This window comes from Magallana gigas, chromosome 2, assembly GCF_963853765.1.
Source record: "Magallana gigas chromosome 2, xbMagGiga1.1, whole genome shotgun sequence".
Taxonomy (NCBI): Eukaryota; Metazoa; Mollusca; class Bivalvia; order Ostreida; family Ostreidae; genus Magallana; species Magallana gigas.
The window spans coordinates 43,872,247-43,893,761 of NC_088854.1; the positions used below are offsets into that span (position 1 = coordinate 43,872,247).

General features: G+C 35.2%; 2 protein-coding genes across 3 annotated transcripts; one reads left to right on the forward strand and one right to left on the reverse strand.

Annotated features, from left to right (window-relative positions):
• Positions 1 to 86: 86 nt before the first annotated feature.
• On the forward strand, positions 87 to 10,443 carry LOC105343422 (uncharacterized). Its single transcript, XM_011450799.4, has 15 exons — positions 87 to 276; positions 1,981 to 2,097; positions 2,378 to 2,611; positions 3,042 to 3,933; positions 4,043 to 4,097; positions 4,270 to 4,396; positions 4,510 to 4,665; positions 6,937 to 7,044; positions 7,692 to 7,841; positions 8,170 to 8,494; positions 8,649 to 8,783; positions 9,147 to 9,265; positions 9,387 to 9,513; positions 9,626 to 9,759; positions 9,931 to 10,443. The coding sequence occupies exons 1-15, from the start codon at positions 211 to 213 to the stop codon at positions 10,219 to 10,221; spliced, it is 3,036 nt and encodes a 1,011-aa protein (XP_011449101.3). The 5' UTR covers positions 87 to 210; the 3' UTR covers positions 10,222 to 10,443.
• Positions 10,437 to 21,383, reverse strand: LOC105343421 (large proline-rich protein BAG6). Of its 2 annotated transcripts, none has more exons than XM_011450797.4 (25): positions 21,258 to 21,383; positions 20,563 to 20,643; positions 20,335 to 20,376; positions 20,152 to 20,227; positions 19,742 to 19,920; positions 18,594 to 18,665; positions 18,271 to 18,399; positions 17,540 to 17,847; positions 17,278 to 17,401; positions 16,973 to 17,170; positions 16,757 to 16,852; positions 16,306 to 16,495; positions 16,085 to 16,177; positions 15,546 to 15,931; positions 15,198 to 15,385; positions 14,822 to 14,982; positions 14,271 to 14,470; positions 13,775 to 14,042; positions 13,355 to 13,578; positions 13,079 to 13,178; positions 12,857 to 12,987; positions 12,051 to 12,284; positions 11,650 to 11,814; positions 11,429 to 11,536; positions 10,437 to 11,326 (listed from the first exon to the last, which is right to left on the reverse strand). In XM_011450797.4, exons 2-25 carry the CDS (start codon positions 20,623 to 20,625, stop codon positions 11,057 to 11,059), a joined length of 4,005 nt encoding a protein of 1,334 aa, XP_011449099.3. In that variant the 5' UTR covers positions 20,626 to 20,643; positions 21,258 to 21,383; the 3' UTR covers positions 10,437 to 11,056. The 2 variants fall into 2 exon arrangements, with proteins under 2 accessions (XP_011449099.3, XP_011449098.3); XM_011450796.4 differs by having other exon boundaries at positions 11,650 to 11,817.
• Between the last annotated feature and the right edge of the window lie 132 nt (positions 21,384 to 21,515).

Genomic DNA, 21,515 nt, shown 5'->3' on the forward strand with positions numbered 1-21,515 from the left:
GTCATATTCTAGAAGTGTAGTTAAACGTTTTATAAAGCCCGAATAGTAATTGTTCGAGTTAATAATGAAGCTCTTCTGTGCGACGAAGGTAAAATTTTTACATGAAATGCCGGGAAAACGTCTCTAATTTACTAGAATTAAAAAAAAAATGACAGTGAAATGAAATACCATCGTACTACAACACGATGAATGTTTTTCATTAATTGAAAGATGATTTATTGCACAGAGTTTGTTATTCTGCAGAGTGCGCTTCAATTGGTGGATAAAGTTCAACAGGTAGAGCAGGGTTCAATGAACCTGAATTTGTTCAGTTGAAACTTTCAGCTACCTTAATATTGACCTTAAAAACTTTATGAATTGTAACTTGTGACATTATTTAAAGGTTACATGCATTGTTCATAATTTTGTATATAGACATGCTGGGAATAGAGAATTAAACCCTTCTATTCAACCCCTTTCCAGTAACATGCTCTGTTCAAAGATGTTCATACAGCACGTATTCGAGATTCGTTAATAGGACAGTGTTCAAAGAATATTTATTCACTATAATGGAAAAATCTTTCAGATTTTTACATTTAATTGCCTCCTCTTACTTGTCAGGTCTGAAATCAGGGCTAAAAAGGAAAGTCTAACGGGTCCAGCACAATGGCTTGATTTATCTACATAGCTTTATTTACCTACCTGAAATAGGTTTATTTAGCTACCTTTATGCAATTTTCCTTTTTATGTAAAAAAGGCAAAAGGTCACAAGGAACTTCAACCTATATTTGTACTGTGTAGTTTTATTAAAGCAACCCAGAGCAAAAATAGTGAAAACAATGTTGTTCCCATTGGTTCCTGTGTTGCTTTAAGGAAATATGCATTTCTGTTGTTTGAGTAACTGTATGACACCATGTGTGTGACAGGGCATGGATAAGTGTGATAACTTCACATTTGTCTGAATTATTACCAATCAATTATCATGTTAACCAGAACTGTTTTTATTTATTATTCCATTTTAGATATAACTGTTGGTAACATGTAAACAGTTATACATAGCCCCAAAAGTTTTAGAACTTTGACTGCATTTGCGCTAATAAAGCAACATTTTTAAGAGTGATTTTTTTTATGAATTGTTTTCTTATCAGTTCAAAGTAGAAAATTATTGCCGCACTTGAGTGCCACTTTTAGTACAAATGCCCATTTAATAAAAAAAAAATGTTTGAGTAACTAAATGAACCTACTTCAGGTAGGTAAATAAAGCTATGTAGGTAAATCAAGCTACGTAGCTATTAAAATTTAGTGATTGTACTGGACCTGCCTAAAGCTGGGATTTTTAAATCTTGCATTTCAAACAGTATGAAAGTAATGAAAGTACCTGCTTGATAACTTTCAAAAAATCATGTGGTATTTCCTTAGTACTTCTGAAGTAAACTATGTTCAATTTCCTAGGAAATATTTCTGTAAATAAAAAATTACCGGTATTTTCATTTTTGTCAATTTCTCTGGGTTACTGAATAAGAAATGAAGTGTCAGTGGAGAAAAATATTGGATATTTCCCTTATATTGATCTCAGTTATACATTTTTGACACATACTGAATTTATAATTTTGTTCAAATTGTCAAAAGGTGATGAAAGCAGTACCCTAAATTAGACTTATGATTCAATATAGATAGAATTAATGAATGCTAAATAGTCTCAGCAGTAGCTAGTCTTTTACAATTTGTTATTGATTTTTAAGAGATAAAATAAGGATATTTCAGACAGGTCTAGACTTTTAGTAGGATATAATTCACCATATACTATTCACCTAGCTTCTTTCAATTAGTTATATAGACAGCAATCAAGTGCATGTATTCAGTTTCAAGATTGAATATGAAGCATTTTTTGACATGATTTAGTGAAAAAGAGATATTTAACATGGTTAGTATTTCTAGGCTGTTATTGAAATATGATATATTTATTCTAAGTAATGTGTCAGATTCTTTGATCTTTTCTAGAATGGACAGAATATATCAAGCAATGAGGACAGAGCAAACTCTTCTGTTAATGTGTTGAAACTAGCTGTACAGGAAATTGTACAGGGTGTAGAAGAAGACAATGAACCTGAGGAACAGGTAAAGACGTTCAGATAATCTGTATGTTGAATAAAAATTAAATGAAAAACTACTTCATACAGGATATTTTCTACCATGTTATTATTGCTGTCATTTCAAATATGCATTACCGTAATTAAATTATTATTTGAATAACATGATTGTGTATTAGGGATGTTACCTCCTGCTATTGTTATGAATGAAAGCCAGTTAAATTGATGGTAAATGCTGCAATTTAAATTTAAAAAAGGTGAGAATAATAGTAATGCATATAAACAGTATATCTTTCTCCTCAATACAGTTGGCGTGGAGTAAGAGAATACACTGCACTGTGCTCTACAAGGTGTTGACATTACATTACGAGGAATCATTGGAGAAATTATCTGTTGAAATAATTGATGATTTCTCAGATGGACCAATAGAACCCCAGAAAATTGACAGCCGGGATGCCCTGTCAAGCACTCTGCCCCCTGTCAGTCTGTCCCTTTACTTCAATATTGTGCAGCAGTGCGACTGGTTTCACTTCTTTACAGAGGTAAGGCTGTTTTGTAATCTGTAGATCTCCAATCCAGTAAAACACAGAGTTGTATTTTTACTGTGGGAAAACAGTTATGGAGTCTGCTAGTAATATAAATAATCTGTGTTTACCAGTATAAAGTTATTAGTACCTCGGTATATAGAATTTCTTGTCTGAAAAAATACTGGCACTTTATCTTAATACTTTAGAATCATTTTTATTCGTTGGGGTCAATATTCGTGGGTAGCCAAAATTTTCCTGGTTCGTGGGGACGCAAATTTCATTGGTAATATAATCGTAATAATTTTAATGAATATTAACCAGGGCAAGGCTTACCCACGAAAGCCACAAACATTGGTCCCCCACGAACAATGTTGATTCCACAGTACCTATTTAGATGTTAATGTTATTTACAAATTATAAATTGTTACACAATCTTTTTTACCAGACTTTAAGCCATTTAAGAGCAGACTTGGCTTGTAGGCTAATAAAGGATGGACTAAAACATCTACAACAACAAGAAAACTACAAAACATGTGATCTCAAATTAGGATTCTGTTTCCTTGAATATTTGGTGACATATTTGACATCAGGTGTTAACACACACACTGCTAATGAGGCATTGACTTTATTACCAGATGTAGTTGTACAGTGTTGTAAAGTAATAGACAGTCTAGATGAAAATTCCATGCAGAGTGAAGACGTCAATGTTTTAGCTACTGGTTTTCACCAAACCTCTTTATTACTGTGTTTATGTAACGGAGCAAACTCAACTCAAAACTGGTTTCTTGGGAATACCATAGCCATTAGAAGAAGTGCCTCTGAATCCGAGAAAAATTTTGACTTGAAGGATTACTTTGGGAATCTTGCAAGAGAGAATACAACAGAATGCTTTCTTCAGTTAAACAGGGAGACTGTTGCTTATGTAAGGGAGATTTTATCATTGGAGACTCTACTTACCTTCTTAATTAAATTGATGTCTGTTGGGGGCCAGGCACTAAGTTGTTCTTTGCTGGGTTCTTTAACATCGGAGGCAGAACAGAGATTCATCAGTGTATGTGAGACAACAATCTTAATGCATCCAGACAATTTGAACTCAAAACCAACCCCGACCCCATCCAAGGTCAATGTGATGATTGACAGCAAGAGCTTGTGCAGGCAGGTGATTGAGTCACTCTCGGAAGCATGCAAGAGCAGTGATGTTAGAGACACTTGTGAGACAATTCATAATTACTTGTCCAGTCTGTTAAAAAGTGTGACCTTCAATAATGACATATTTCCTGACATTTGTATCACTGCAGCCATATGGAGAATTCAAGAGAGACAAACAGCATTTAAGGGTAAACTTCAAATTTCATTGTTAGAGTTGGATACTTTTGAAATGAACTTCTTTGAATTTGAAGGTTATTGTGAACTGTTGTACATTTCTTTGATTATTTATTTTTTTAGACATACTGCTGAGATTTGTGAAGAGTCCAGTTGCTTCACTTTGGTCATGTGACAAGTAAGTTACTCATTCCCATGTGTTTTCATTATGGTAATGCAAATACCCCCCCCCCCAAAAAAAAAAACAAAAAAAAAAACAAAAAAAACCCCCAAAAACAAACAAACATACAAACAAACAAACCAAAAAAAATGAAAACAAATATAACACTAGTCTTTCACTTTTCTTGTAGATTGCTGTCTGTTTTACAATCTCAACCAGAAATATTAGCAGAAGAGGAAATAATGCTTCACTTGTATGACCTGGTTTGGAAGCTCAATGGTACACTAGCCCAGCCTCACTTGAACAAACTAATAAAGGTAAAGTCAGTGAGTCCTAGAACAATCTGAACATTTGTAAACAGACTAGCTTATACATACTGAAATATGTACGTGTGCAGTACCGGTAATACTTGTCATAACTTTTGTTACAGCTGGTTTTAGTCAGCTTTGGCCATCTGGACTCTTCCTGTGGTAAGCATGTCCTTCATGTGTACAGAACCTACGGACAGTGGCCAAAATCAAACCCAATTGCTCTCCAGTCGCTCAACCAGACCCTCAACAAAATCACTGCAGGAATAGCAGGAAAGGTAATTTTTTGTTACCGTATTTGAACATGTGCATGTATCATATTCATTATGAAGGATTTGTATGCTTACAAATTCATGTTGAAACAACTTTCTGATACTACCTGATGATGTTTTTCAAACATTTGGGGCTTCTATGGGCAGCGGAAAGGGCAAAAAATACAATTTTACAAAATCAACGATAAACTTAATTCAGCAATCTAAAATAATATTATCAATGACCATAAGTGCAAAACCAACAGTCATCTTTGCAAAATAAATGTACATAAAATCAACCAAAGATATCTAAATACAAATCAAACACAAAAAGTAAAACCAACAGACATAAATGTAAAACGAACATACATCAACTTGAAACAAGCGGACGCACAAATAAACGCCAGGTGGCGTCATCGATTATTGGAATCCGGGATGGTTCGCACCTATTCTGTTTCGCCCTGAGATGTTTCTCACCTCGATGTTTCACACCTGCCTCGGAGCAAATCATCTTACTGTATTTAGATATTTTTGTCGTATTATTATTCCTCTGAAATTAATTATTACCTATATAAGAATTGAAATATGTTTTTAAAAAACCCATTGAAACAGTGCTTGCTTTTATGCATGCACCGCCAAAACAGCGTGCTTGCTTGATTAGGATTTTTATTTACTAATTTTATGAAGCCATGCAAGAGGTGTGAATTGTGTTGTGATAACAATTACGGCCTGTCATTCACTTGAGAATTACCTGTATTTTTATTATGAAAAATTCGGGAATGTTAATGTAATTACAAATGTATGATATTTAATAGTTAGCATAGCTCTATTTTGGGGATCATTTAATTACATAAATTATCTGCTTGAACTTTACATACCCCCTCCCTCCCCTGCATCCACTTTTTAACTTCGATTTTTACCAGTCTTATAAAATTGATATGAATTTAATTAAAAAATTAAAATTCTTATAGCAAATTTCAAACAAAATCAAACTTAATCGTAACAATTTTATTTCTATCCGACTGGGTTTTTTTTCCTGTAAATTTTTAATATACCGGATGGCAGTAAATGCAAAATTTACAAAGATGTCAAGTTGTATAGTTTGCATTACTTCCACCCAGTAAAATTCAAGTGATACGAAATGCAACAAATGATCGACTGACATAACGTGAATAGAGGCGTGAAAATTTGGTTTGCTTTAATTATCTATATAGATGTGCCTTAGCCTGACAGAAACGGAAAGTCATAAAGTAAACATTTTGTATAAATTGTTATCATTAAAATATGCATTTATTTAATTAATGCATACAGTGTTTTCTATAACGAAGTTTGATTTATTTCCCTACAGTCTTATGCATTGCTTGTACAAGTAGTTTGAAGAAACTATAAGACATGGCAGTATTCATGTCGATAAGCTTGGAGTATTCTGATACATGCACTTTATTTTAATTAATTTACAATGTACATATGTCTTGTAGCATTTTGAAAATGTTTCTTTCAGATTTTTGTATATCATCATGTTTATGGATAACAATTAAATGACGTTTTTTTTGTTTTTTTTTTATAGAAAACCGTACGATAGTTGATTATGCATATGATTTTATCCGAATATGAATATTTGGAACAAATTTACGAGTATAAACAAGTCTTTTATAATTTTTTTATAAATCATAATAAATATATAGGAATGGAAATAATATTAAACCCTACTTTTGCTATAAGAATAAGACTGGTAAAAATCGTAGTGGATGCAGTTTGGTAATGTAACGTTAAAGTTCAAGCAGATGTCGGTAATTTATGTAATTAAATGATCCCCAAAATAGATCTACGCTAACTATATATACATTTGTAGTTACATTAACACTCCATTACATTACATTACTTTATAATACAGTGAGATGTTTCGCTCCGAGGCAGGTGCGAAACATCGAGGTGAGAAACATCTCAGGGCGAAACAGAATAGGTGCGAACCATCCCGGATTCCAATAATCGATGACGCAAAATGCCCCCCAAAAACGCCACCTGGCGTTTATTTGTGCGTCCGCTTGTTTCATGTTGATGTATGTTCGTTTTACATTTATGTCTGTTGGTTTTACTTTTTGTGTTTGATTTGTATTTAGATATCTTTGGTTGATTTTATGTACATTTATTTTGCAAAGATGACTGTTGGTTTTGCACTTATGGTCATTGATAATATTATTTTAGATTGCTGAATTAAGTTTTTCGTTGATTTTGTAAAAATGTATTTTTTGCCCTTTCCGCTGCCCATAGGCTTCATTTTCTTTGAATTTGTTAAAGGTTCTGTTAGAAGTTCTTCAAGCTGCCTTACAAGATGCAGACTTGATTATGGTGCAGCTTTTGGAGAGAGCTGTAGGCAGTACACAACAGGCAGACATAGTATGCTCAGTAAGTGAAACCTTTTGTAATATACTGGTTATCTGATGACAAATGTGTACAGACTCTTTTAATATACAGGTATGTCTTTTCCTGCATGCATCTTTGATTTTGTCTATCCACCAGTCACAGTGTTTAGTCCAGTTTCAAAGAAAGAGTTCAAAACAGATTTTTTCAAACTTCTACCAAAAATAATTATAGGAAAGAACAATGCAACTGTTTCTGAATTCTTCGTCCTTGACCTTTCATATGACCTTAGTATCTCATTTTCTGACCTTGACCTCACAGTTCCTTATTTTACATTGAAAAAAAATAAGATTTTTTTCTCCAATCTTGATTTTAAAAACTGATTCTTATTTTAATCTGATAGATAAAATATCATAAGGTGGGACATTCATGTCCTATTGACTTTTTCTTGGTTAAACATGTTTTGGCACTTTTAAAATTGTGCACAGAATGTCTGTGTTTCCAAATGCCTCTTTTAATGAAGTTTTGTCTGCTTGTCATACTAATGTTTTTAAGATATGACATTGTTTATGAAAACATACCCTCCTTTGTACTGGTAATGTAGAAAACTGAAAGCTGTTTGCTAAATCGTGGATTTGAAGAGATTTGGCATGAGGAAGATGCAAATAATGTATTATGATTCTGTCACTCAGATCTTCCAAACTCTTCGTGAGTTGTGTGTTTGTCCAGATGATTCAGGCAGGAGCAAGCTTTGCAGTAAAATGGATTCGTTTCTCACCACTCACCCTTTTAACCAAAAGGAACAGGATATTGTTATCAAATTTCTGCAAAGTCTAATAAAGGTATACAATATTAAACTTTGAATTACATTTTGTGAATGTCTAATTTTTTCCTGTACATGAACAGATGGCTTTTTTAGACAGGCATTTTGAAAGCAGACAATGTGATTGATATTCAAGTATTTTTTTTTTAGTTCATCTTTGTATATGTAATGAAAAAATTTACACATTTAGATATTCAAGTTTAAAAATGAGTACAATTACATTATCTTACAACAATATACCGGTACCGGTATCTAACATTTACATACAAAGTATACATGTATATACATGTATAAAGTACTGGGATTTGATAAAATCCATAAACTCTTCATATTTTGTCTGTGTGTAGTCAAGTCCTGAAGCAGATCCTGTGCTGAATGCAGAAGAATTCTACCTGTCTGTGATAGTGCCCCATCTCTCACTACACAGACCTAGCCACAGTGTGCTCAGTGTAAGACTAGCTCTAGATCTGGGAACAATGTTACTGGCAGAGATCCTCAACCAAGGGAAGTCAAACTTGGACCTTACCCTAAGCTTGGTTTTAGCTGCTGAAGTTTTAGACAACTGTAGTGTTCTGTGGTGTGATGACACAGAGAAAGTCACTGTAAAACAGAGACTGGTGGCTTTTCTCAACCAGTTGAGGCAATTCCAAAAATTGGAGACAACATTTTGTGGTATGGGGAATCTACATGTAACAACCACGACACAATGTTATAATTAAAATAGAATTTTTACTGAGCATGAAATTTGGTCAACAACTCCCAATAGCAGAATTATGATGTCACTTGTTTATAAGCTACAGTAAATGATTTTGTATTGTGATTTCAGTAAATTGGATTGTGAAGGTAACCATGGACTATGACTGTGCTGTAAGGATGGCCATTCTACAAGTCTGTCTGACTGAAGAAGAATTCCATGATGTTTGTGATATCTTGTGCCGTGACCTCTTCCTCGCAGACAAGGGTGAGTTTGACTTAGGTCTATAACTGGTTTCATCAATATTTGTTGTCAGAATTGTTGAAGTCATTTTAGCTAACCCGAGACAATGTGTCCCCTGGGCCTCTTGTTTCATAAATTTCTTTGTTAGGGCAATCCACAAAATCAAATGTCCATTGATTCAGAAGTAAGGTATTTTATAATAGGTTTTATCAAAAGGACCATTGTCCATGAGGTAATATAGCCTTGAAACTGTAAATTTTTAATAGTTGTTCCACATATGTTATTGCCAAAGAATATTAATGAAACCACAATCTTATGAGGATCAAAAATTTACCATATATAAACCTGCCTTCAACTTGTTTTTAAGATCCACTTTTGGGGTTTCAGATTTGGATTATGTGAATGTACTGAGACTAGCAGCTGTGAGTGAGACTCTGTCTGATAGGATAGGAAGTTATTGTCAGCAGAAACTAAACTACAACATACTGATCCTGACACTGTTACAAGTAAGTGTACATTTATAACTAAAGATAGAGTAATGGAGTACATTTAAGGCGTAACCCAGTACTGTATCTCTTTTGATTTTGAATAGACAGTTTAGAATAAGTGGTCTTTCATTCTTTTAAGGTAGGGCCCCATTTGATAACAGAGGAATGGAACCGGATGTTTAAGTTTCTTAGGGACTTGATCTCATTAAGACATCTCAACGTGTCTGTAAGAATGCATGGGATTCTTCCACTGGTTAACCTAGAAGGTGGGTACTTCGTATTGATTCCTTTTTGAAAAAAGTTATTTTTACTTTTTAAGCAATTCATACACTTATTTCATCCATTTTTAAATACATGCCCATATGTATGTACCGGTAGGTTTATCAACATCCCTGCCCCTTTCCCAGTTGTTGAGTGACTTTCTAAAGCTTCAGAGGTATATGTACTCAGAGGACCAGAGGAGTCCAGCTGCTACTGAGTATTGTATCCGGTCAGCCATGGCAGTGTTCAAGGTACTGTATCACACGTCACAGACATATGTTCATCATAAATGTATGAGTGTGTTCTACTACACTTACAAGATTGTTCAAACTATCAGTACAAATAAACATATGAAAATCTATTTTTCAGAATTTGAGTTCAAAATGGACATGTAAGCATGTTGTATCTTTGATTAATTACAGAATGTTGTCATGGAGGATATAACATCCATACCCCCGCAATGTTGCCTGTTTCTGCTGACTCAGAGTTTTTCACATATTATTATGGCAACAGGAGAGAATCCCACCGAGATGTTGGACTCTGTGAATATCCTACTCTTGGACATTGTGTGTCAAATTGAGGAACTGTCTAAGGGGAACTCTGGTACAGCATTCAGAGACCAAATGTCGGGGATACTTCATACATCCCATTCTATTCGAAATGCTGAAACAAAAGAGATGGTGCAGAAAAAAATATTCTCATTTTTACAGTAATGTGTTCTTAATGTCAAAACTGTCAATGTTTTGGATTAGAAAAAGCTTGTTATATTAAGTTAAATCTCACTACAAAGGGAGGAAATATCCCTTTTAAAGAGAAACACTAAAACGAATGCAGTGAATCAATAATTTAAAAATATTCTTTTACAAAATTGTCCAGTTAAGGAGTAACTTTTGTAAAATTTCTTCCAATAGAATTTTAATAAATTAGATAAACTTATCAAACTTTATTTTATTTTTATAAGATTGTACAGACATGGTGCATTGTATACATTTACTGTAAGGACTGTTGTACAATGAAATGCATCACGTCACAAAAGAATTTTCCACAAACATATTCCTTGTTATATCTATTTGATACATTTACAACAACACAAATTATGATGTGTTCAAGTTTTTATGTTACATTGTATTACAATTACAATGTTTCTTAAAATAAATAAAATGCATTTCTCGGTCTGTGTATTTCATGAATTTAAACATTTCAAGCTTACACGTTACAAAATTTAAAAATGTCACATGTACATTACAAAACATCAAGTAAATAACATAGTTGTCATTTTGAATGACAAAAAATTATTTTAATTAAAAAGAGCAGAATTTTAGGTCAGCAATATTGTCTATATTCAAGCTGCCAACACACAAACACATTTGTACATCTGTTTAACCAACAGTGTCTTGTCATTGAAGACAGATTTAAATATAAAATACTGATATATTTCACCATATATCAAAAAAAATTGTCCAGCCGAAATAGAATTTTTTGCCACAAACTCCTCAACTGATAAAATTATCTGTCTTGCTGAAATGGTATTTTGCATAACAAACGCCACTACTGATTTTCATCTTCATCAACAAAGGCTTGTGTATTGGGGAATCTGTCTTTCTTATAGTCTTTATCATGAGCCACTCTGTGGGCAATGGTGTTGTTGACCTGTTGTTCATACGCTGACTGGAGCTCGGTGTTGGTGCTGGCTTCTGCCCTCAGGTTCTCCATACTGCTGATGGGCTCCACCCCCGCCGCCCTCACTGCTCGACTCAGCTGATCTGTCAGGGACTGCGATGTATTGGCAAGATCTCCAGGTCTGTCTTGTGTCATCAGCTACAGTAAATAATTAATATCGGATTATAAACTCAGGTTTTCCTATAGATCACTTTACATCTTTTTCCTAAAAGCTAAAGAGCTAATGTTGGTACGACTTACTCGTCTTCGTTTTGGAGGCATTCCATCTAGGTAGGCGTCACTGAAGGGAGGCTGGTGTCGCTGTTGTTTCTGCTTTTGAACATCTCCATTAATAACTGGAACCCACTCCTGTCATGTCATATAAAATGCAATCATGCATAACTTTCTTTTTCTTCCAAATAATGAATATATATCTTGGTAAGATTCTATTGAAAAGGGACCAAATAACAACCAATACATACCTCGGGGATTTCCTTCTCCCAGCCCTCGGCACCAACAGCCGCCCCTGCGGGTTCTGGTTTGAGAGCAGTATCTGGCTTTAAGCCATTGGAGTTGTTTCCATTTACCATTCTGCTAGTGCTAGGCTGGGCTGCTGCCTCTGCTGCTTTTGAGGATTCTACCTCCATCTGCTACCAAACAATATTGACATTAGAGTTGATTTTGATAAGCTGCTAAATTCTGATCTTTTGACACAGAAGCCAGACAAACTCTCTCTCCTCTCTCTCTCTCTCGATACGTAGATGTACCGGTACATCTTGAACAAACCATCTCTTTTTCCACTGGCTAGGGAAAATCACTGATCTCTCTCTTATTCTCTCTCCAGATGTACAATGTTCTCTCGTATACATGTATTTAAACAAACCTTCATCTCCCTCTCCTCTGGCTGTGAGGCACCTGGAGAAGTGGTGTCCATGGGAGATGGTTTTGGGGCCACCTCTGGTTTTTTCTTGTCTTTCTTGTCTTTTTTCAGGACTAGGTATGTAGTCATCTCAGCTTCTGTCACTGTGATGGTGGGCAAGAACTGATCAAGCTGTTGTGTCGTCACGCTGATCATCCACTGCTGAATCATGGGATTGACCCCACGAGTGATGTATTGCTGGAGATAACATACAGATGCTTATATATATTTTTTATGCAAGGAGTAGAATGTCTAACTCTATTCACAATACTGTGGTTTCATTAATATTCAAGGGTATCAATTTTCGTGGATATAGTAAAAATCACAGTTTCAAGGATACGTAAATTCGTGGCCAATGACCCTATCAATACAAAATGTTAATAGAAATTGGACTTCAATGAACATTTAATTTCGTGGAGCAACTTAACAACGAAATCCATGAAAATTGGTATTCAACGAATATTGATGAAATCACAGTAATCTTTGTGCATGGATGTTTATTAAATTACAATCGGAAAGGTCTACAGAATTATGATATGATGAATGTGCATGAGCATGTACAATGTTTTCAGTTGATTCAATCTTTGCAACATGTTCATTTATTTAATGTTTTATTCTAAGCTCTGTTGTATATTCTAGTATACAGTACACTTTATTTAATGTATACTGTAACTGTCTGACTAGTACTTAATAAGCTTTGGTGTCAAAGCATGTACATGTATATCCAGAGCTATGCCAGATTACTGAATTCAATAATCAATTTAACCTACCAATCGATTATGTATGAGAGACTGGAGACCAGACATGCCTCCAACAAGACAGTGTCGGGTCAGGACAATCAGCAGAGACAGGGCCACTCTTATTCTGTTGTACAACTCCTGGCCAAAACCTCCATCCGACTCTGTCAACAGGCAATTCCCATCATTCAAAAAATTTACAATGAATTCTGCACATCAAAAGCATTTTCATTTAAAACAAACTTTAAGCAATACCTGCTCTCATAATAAAGGTTATGATGCTTATCAACTGAGCACGGAAAAAATTATTCCAGGTCTCCACTAAATCAATGTGAGGCTTCACTTCTGAGACACTCTGAATACAAAGAAGTCATACATATACATTTAATTATGTAACCACTCAAAAGATCATTCCTGGCAATATTTAATGTACTGTACATTCAAAGAAAAGTGCACAAATGCTTAAACTCTTTCTATAAAACATATCACCATTAAGTACAATTATTTTTAGTTTCTTAGTTTATATCTTACAGCAGTTTCTGTGAGTTCCTCTTGCATGTCATTAACCAGAGTGTCGACAGCCTGTACAATGTTCTCGGCACTGGCCTCTCGCCCATTCAATATTCCGTCCCTCAAGAACTGTTGTAAGGGCCTCCTCAGCTGATCCAGAGGCTGCCCTGACCCATAAAACACTTGGATCAAGTTTGGAAAGGTCAAGTGGTTGGCCGCCACATTGAAAACATCATGAATGAAACCTGGAAAAATAAAAACAGTTCAAAGACAATATATTTATACCCTCTAATGAAGACGAACAAAACTCTGCTCTGCATATCCAAATCAAGTTCATTTATTTTATTTACAGTTTTGTTTTCCTCATGCTTTCGAAACCACACTTATAAAACATATTGATAAAAGAAAAGTCAGGTTTCAGGTTTTCGTCAGAACACTTACCCTCCCCGGGAACAATTTGATGACTCTCCCCTAGGCCTGACAAGAAGTTGGCAATGGTCTCCGGAGGACCCTGTCCAAGAGCTGTTCTAGTCACGATTCCACTAATTCCCTGAACCAAAGATGCGAACACATCATCAGTCATGACTGGCTCAGTGCTGGAGGATGTGGAGGAGGAGGAAGTACTGCTACTTGTGGTGGTGGTGGTGGATGATCCAGCAGGGGTGGATGCTGTGGTATTGGGGGTGGATGTGGATCCAGATTGCTGCTGCTGTATTAGCAAGGAAGGAAAACATTGCTCAAGCATCACACACATGTGGATTGCTTTTGAGAGGTACATGTCAAGTACACCTCTTTCTTTAAAGCTCACATTTACATGAATACAAGCTAAAGCTTTTTAAATGAACCAACATTGTGAAGTACATGTACATAGTACTTGGCAAAAGCAGATAGTTCACATTATAAGAATGAATTGTGCTTGTTTATAATTAGAACTTACAGCTCCTGACAACATGGTTCTCAGCATCTGTACAAACATGGGTTCCCCCTGCTGTCCGTCGGTTGGCTGACCACCTGCTGGGGTCCCTGTGTTACCTGGGGGCTGTGATGCAGGTCTGGGTCTGTTACCCTGGGGAGGGGTGGTTCCTGCTGTAGGGGGGTTGACAGGGCCACCGGGTCTGAACCTTCCTTGTGCTCCTCCTGAAACAACAGACATCATGTACATGCATCATTGTCCAAATACCCCAAAAAACACCATGAACTGTTTTATACTTCTACATGTAGATATACATTTCTTTTGTATAAATGTTACACTGGTCTAAATTAAGCTTTTTATAAAATATAAACTACATCTTCCCGAGATTTCATAAATTTTAAGCAAAAATTCTTAGATGAATGCAGTTGTGCATTTTCAAATTACAGTGGCTCATACTAAAATATGATTATAGGTTATTTATTGGCATATAGAGAATGGTATTAATAATGAGCACTTTGGTGTAATGAAAATTGAGGAACAAGTAGCCAAAATGATTATGAATATAGACAACAAACCCATCAAATTTCCAATTAAATTCCCTATCTGTCCTGGACCAAACATTCCTGGAAGTGGCATTCCAGGAATACTTCCCATCTGTATGGAGACACCCGCAGGAATTCCGGGCCCGCCCGGAAATGATGCAAACTGAAAGTTTGGAATTGGGCCTGTTGTTGAACTATCAAAATACATGTTTAATGAATTAATCACATCTCAGATCCATGTAAGAATTTTTGATGCACAGGTAAATTGTACATCTTTAAATCTCACATCAACTAGATATACAGGGACTGAAACTTATGTACTGATTACCACCACAAATATTGACTATTAATAAAATTGATTTCTAATTTTTCCCACATTAACCCTATGCAACAGTGAAGCTACAGATACCTTGAAGTGGATGTTGGGTTGGTTGTTGTAGAGGCAGTAGGGCGGACTGTTGGTGTTGACCCCATGGCAGATGCTGTATTGGTGGTTCGTGAGGCACCGGCTGGCCCCGTGGCTCTGGGCCCACTTTGCTGGGTGTGTAACTGACCCATGACATTTGCCATTAAGTTTGGCATATTTGGCATGCTTATCTAAAGTCAATGGAATATTTACAGATAAATTTTCACCATAACAAACATGTATTATTTACCATACTTAGTACATACACATAATACAACGCATATATTTTAAACAAAACTTATACAGACAAGTAAATAGATTTCATATTGAATTCACATTTGAGAGAAATACCTCTACTTGCGCTCCTTGGCTGGCAGCATTTCTCACTTGTTGTCTCAGGAAATGTCTTGATGAACAAGGTAAGTATGGGTCTACACCCCGCATTCCTCCCATCCCAGGCATACCAGACATACCATGGAGTCCCGGGGGAATTCCACCAGGTAAGCCTGGCATCATAAACGCTGCAGCACGAGGACGAGTCTGGGTGCCAGAGGTGTTTGAAACAGTGGCTGCAGTCTGTGTCTCTGTAGAGTTTGTTGGCCCTGTGCCAGTTTGGGTAGAACTTGAATTGATTGTTGTTGTATTGCTAGGGGTAGTTGAAGAAAGGGTAGGCATGGTACCTTCAGCAAAGGTCCTACTTCCTCCTGGAACATTTGCTTGAATTCTGCCAGATGGGTCTTCAATAAAGAGAAAATTAAAATAATTATTACAATTTATTCTGGGATCTTGTGTCCCATAGAGGGATAATGTCAGAAATGGTTCATGTAGTACAATCTAGTTATAAAGTGCTGATGTGTTTCATTACAATAATATATGTGTAAACTGAGTACCTATGTGTCCCATGACTACAGAGGATACTATGTTCTGTATCAGATCTGGAGGGATGGCTGGGATGTTGCCATTGGTAGAGGGGGCAGTAGATACTGGAATGAAAGGGGTCACAAGTGAGGAAATAAGCATGTGATAGATACATGTTCAGAGGAATCCATCTCTGTGCTGCCAGCTAGAACATGTGCTATTAATTTATTTTTTGAAACAAAGAAAAACTTACCATGTACAGATCCTGGTGGCATATCTCTCTCTGTAGGAATAACATGAGCCGAAATTTCTGTCACCGAATCTGGACCCATGTCAAACATCTGGAACAGAGGCTCTGAGCCCTCGGGTGGAATTCCTGTGGCTCCTGACGAGAAAGTAGGTCCAGTGCTGGTACCAGCAGACTGGGTACTTGTTCTCTCTGTCTGCAAAAGGCAAAGAGACACTTTTTTAAAAAATCAACTGTTTATCCAATGTTCTTTGCACAATAATTTCCAACCTAGTTTTTTATTTGAAATTTATATGGAATTCATGTGTAACCTATTAATTCTTTATTGTTAAATCACAACAGGGCTTTAGTTGTTAATCTCAGATGTCTAAAAATATACATGTACTAAATGACTCATAACAGTAAATGCACATGTATCCCAATGCTGAATGTCTATATCAGAAAACGTTTTGAGTACCTGTGATCCAGAAGTGTTTGTAGGAGGAGTGGGGGTGGATGTAGAAGTTGATGTAGTCGTCGGCATAGGTTGATTTGGCCTTCTTGGTCGAGGTGACTGTAAAATTCAGAGCAAACAATTATACATACACTGTATAAAATTTCTAAAAACTGTACTGTGTCTTCATTTCTTTAAATCAGTCGTTGGGAAACAAAATCGGTAATTTAGCTCACTTACAGCATTGATGTGAACTGGTATAGTTTGTTGGTGTATTAGTGTTGTCTGTACGGGAGGGGAGACAAATGCTGCATACAGGTGTCTTGGACGTGGCTGATTCAGATCTATCATTAAGTCACTCAAGTTGTGGTAACAATGACCTATTGCATGACTTATTTCTCCCACCAAATTACAGAGCTGTGTGTTCTCTTGTAGTTCCTGTAAGAAATATCTCATCAGTGTTAAAGAAATTTGTAAATTCAAAGCAGTTGTATTGAATTTACATGATAAAATAGTACATGTTTAGAATAAAGTTTGTTTGAAACCTGTGCAGACAGTTCTGGATCATCCAAAAGAAGTTGTTGATATCTTTCAAGAAAAGGCTGAAACCTGCGATTTATTTCATGAACCTCATTCAGTACTTCTCCCAAGGCAGATATGCGTGGACGTCTGGAAAAAAAAGCCCCTAACAATAATTTGACCCATCACAATAATCATCTGTTGTATCTACCTGTATATTGGTATATAAAGTTGAGCAAGCAAAATGGTATCAAAAATCTTATTAAGGTAAAAATCAAATATTCTTACACCATCCTTGGTTGCTCTTGTGAAGTTCCATTCTGAGATGTGCCAGCTGCCCCTTGACTAGGCTGTTGTGATTGGCTATTGTTCTGGCCTGGTTCTTGTGATTGGCTATTACTCTGGCTTGGCTCTTGTGATTGGCTAGAGGTCTCTTCTGCCTGAGACTGTGATTGGCTGGGAGTCTGTGACTCATCACTTTCCATGGCAACATCACTGTTTTCCTCCCGTGCCTGTTGAGAAGTGTTACTTTGCGGGGGTGACGCACTGCTACTTTCCATTGGTGATGAAGATTCTTCGTTTCCTCTCTGTCGATTCTGAAAAATGCAATATAAAAATATTATGTCAAAGTTAAATACTTCAGGAAGATACAAGCAGCAGTTTTTTTTTATACATGTACCTTCAATTGTTAAATGAGTATATTTTGGGTTCATACACTTCATTGTATGATGAACAAAAGCCACATACAGAATACTGTACTGAAAGCCATAAATATTTATATTTATATATTAATTCATAGTGATAAAAATGTAGAACTACAACTGTATGCTAAAATAGTTTTTTTGAAATATGTCTCAAGCATATCTTTAAATTATCGTTAACTAGACAGGCCCAGGATTGGCAAGAGTGGAGGAAATTTGCTGCTGCCCTACACATCATGGTGTGTAAATTAAGGATGATGATGATGATGATGATGATGATGATGATTATTCTCTCTTGGTATATTATACTACATATACCTCTAGTAATTGCAGGTTTTCACGAGCCACTCTCAACATCTGTCTGGCCTGATTTATCCTCTGTTGTGATTCACTTTCCACTTGTCCTTGACCAAGGTGTATGTGTACATCTACAGATGACCCATCATTCTGAAGAAAAGTATCACATAACACATACATTACCAAGTAACTGAATACTGAAAATTGCTTGGCAGGAACATCTGTGTTATTTTGTTTTTAAAGGTTTTTCATGTCCAACTATGTGAATAAACTTGGTTAAATTTGTTTCTATAAATTCAATAATATTTACTTGATCTATTATTTATCTCACAAATCTCACTTACAGAAGTGCGTGTTGATACTCGTGCATTTCTTCCCATCTCTCCCATGCCACTTATAGCATCCTGTACTATATTCTGTAAGAATGTCAAGTTTAAAATTTCAATCCAGTTGTTTATCTTCATTATTTTTCCATAAATAATATATAGTCAATTTCCCTACGCTAATCAGTCAATGATAATGACAAGTTCAATACTTGCTTCAGATTTAATGAACTTGTAAATGATGCATCAGTTTTCAATTACTTTAAAGAAATAGTACCGGATGGTTACAACAATAGCTATTTGTGAAAAAAATCAGGTTGAGCCAAGTTTGTCTGTATGTTTGAAAGCAACTGTCTGACTGTTCAATTAATTTATGACAAGATGGATAAAGTTGTACAATTAAGAAAAATTTTCCGCAGAAGCAGTATACAATAAAATGATTAGTGCATATTACAATGTAGTTATATAGCACTGAATCATGATTTTATGAAGTATACAGTCTCATAACTGCAGCAGTGTGTGCATACAAATTGAGTAACGCACATTAGCGCGTTATGAAAATTTGTACGCACACAGAGCTGCAGTTGCGAGACTGTATACTTCAAAAAATCACGATTTAATGCTAATATTTACATTTTATTTAGCTTCCAGCCTTGTCGGCAAATGTGATTTATACCTTAAAATTCCAACCTTATCCAAAGGGTAAGTTAGTATTAATGGAAGAGCCACAGTAATAGCCACAAGCGTGAACTTTGATTTTCGCTTGTGACGTTGCACTTTACTGCATTCAACGTTTGTGACGTCATAATAAAACTCAATCATTTTAACCTTTGAGTACCCAGTGATTAGTTGTTGCATTTAGAGGCATTCAAAGATCACAAAATTTAATGGAAAAACACAGTAGACTGTAAATATAATGTTTTGAATTTCAAATACAGAAAAGTACCAAAGTATCCACTTATGGTAAATAACATGGATATATATATATATATACATATAAGAGTGACTTTAAAATCTCAACACTTGCTGGTATGAAGATACATTGATCTTCTTCGCTCTATCCATTAATAAAAGGGGTTATTCATATACACATTGTATATACATGTACGGACACTATAGAATGTACAGCAATCTGTACCTTCACAAACAAATGGACCTAATAGACTCACCTGGATTTCATCAGCATCAACTGAATCTGAGGGCACAGAGACAGATCCAATGACAAAACTGTTTACATCCCGTGGAGCAGAGGGGCGTGTTGTAGGTGTGGCACCTCCTGGGGTGGAGCTTGGGGGACGGGCAGTAGGAGGAAGTCTGTGGACCACATGTATGACTTTTCCATGAACATCTTAAACAAAATTTGCCTTCTGTTTAGAGTTAATCATAATATCAGTCTCTCAGTTCTTTGATGATAATAATATTACTCAAATTATGCACAATTTGTAAATACCTCTATAGGTAAATTATACACACATACATGTACATGCATATTGTGTGAAATATAATAGATATATGTGTTTAATCTGCATTAAATAGAGAATAAAAATAGTATTGAGAAAATGAATCGAGATTAACTTACTATAATCTTTGAGAAGCTTTTCATCCTGCATTACTCTTCCTTGAAAAATCAGCCTTTGTGTGTCAGCAGAAATATTCTGATAAAAATGATATAATACAGATAAAACCTGCTTTATGCATTAAAATCCTTTCCATGATTAGTATTAAGGAAACCAAACTTTTAAAACATTGAAACAATACTTACAATGGAATCTGCTATTTTCTCTTTAAACTGGCGGACAGTCATCTAATTTATATAAAAAGATATCTTAACACTCATCACATTTTGTCAACGATAAATTGATCATGATGATCATCGGAAAAAATATTTTCAACAAGTTATAAACAACAATTTTTTTCATGTCTCTCTGAACAAAATATTTATTAGTCTTGTAACTGTTTATTCTTTCATCATCTTTTTTTAATAACTTACCTCTTCTTCAACACTGAAACTCTTATTTTGAGAGTCCAGTGTCTTCACTGTTACATCTATCATTCTGAATTCTTTTGTATCCTAAAATAGAGCATTTATGTAAAATGGCAATATACCAAATATATCTCTCAACCCCCACTTAACTAAATAAATATATGCATTGTACCCCACTTCATGATTGAATGATATATTTTTGAAATGACAAATTATCTCAAAAACAACTTTTGGTTTTATGATGACCAAAATAGTTCGGTCAAGGAAGTATTTCAAATAAAACAAATATGTTGTAGAAGGGTATAAAGGTCAGGAAAACACTAAATACAAAACACAGTTAAGGAAGAGAGTTTATGAAAAATGAAAATACTGTTGTCTTTTTCTTGAACATGTTGAAAAAAAATTCAGTAAAAAAAATAGGGACATATGTACATGGTTTCAATAAAGACAATACAGTTTTCTGTTTATATAATTAGGGATGAATATATGTCTATGATTCTATAACAATTTGCATAAACAAGATATTTGCTAAAACAAATAAAAATACATGTATTGAGCTTATCAGGGCATGTAACAGTCAGTTTAATTGTTCATAGATTCTTATCCTGTCACAAAGGCGCGTTGTTTTTCTCTCAGAAAGCCCTCTGCAAATCACCAAATAAAACTTTCAAAACTGGAAGTTTCGGTTCTATTTTCTTTACCTGCTATTTACTTAGTTGTTTGCTGTTCACGGGTCTAAAAGTGAAACAAATGGAAAATCTTGTGCTGAGTCAAATTACAGTGGTGGATATTGCAAGTTTAATGGTTGTCGTAAAATTTCATTTGCTGATAAAAGTAAATAAATATGTGAAGCAGGTTCCTAACTTATCTTTGGTTCGAAAGTATTGATATCTTCGAAATAATGGGGCATATCATACTAAATATTTATATAAAAAAACGAATACCGGATGTGATCTTTT

Excerpts from the sequence above, each read along its gene's own strand:
- LOC105343421 (XM_011450796.4), bottom strand. The coding sequence starts at position 20,625 with ATGATAGATGTAACAGTGAAGACACTGGACTCTCAAAATAAGAGTTTC. Across the intron at positions 18,400-18,593 it reads GAGTATCAACACGCACTTCT|AATGATGGGTCATCTGTAGA; the intron begins GTAAGTGAGATT and ends ACTTTTCTTCAG. Across the intron at positions 16,853-16,972 it reads TACCAGTTCACATCAATGCT|TCACCTCGACCAAGAAGGCC; the intron begins GTAAGTGAGCTA and ends TGAATTTTACAG.
- LOC105343422 (XM_011450799.4), top strand. The coding sequence starts at position 211 with ATGATTTATTGCACAGAGTTTGTTATTCTGCAGAGTGCGCTTCAATTG. Across the intron at positions 4,666-6,936 it reads CTGCAGGAATAGCAGGAAAG|GTTCTGTTAGAAGTTCTTCA; the intron begins GTAATTTTTTGT and ends AATTTGTTAAAG. Across the intron at positions 7,045-7,691 it reads AGGCAGACATAGTATGCTCA|ATCTTCCAAACTCTTCGTGA; the intron begins GTAAGTGAAACC and ends TCTGTCACTCAG.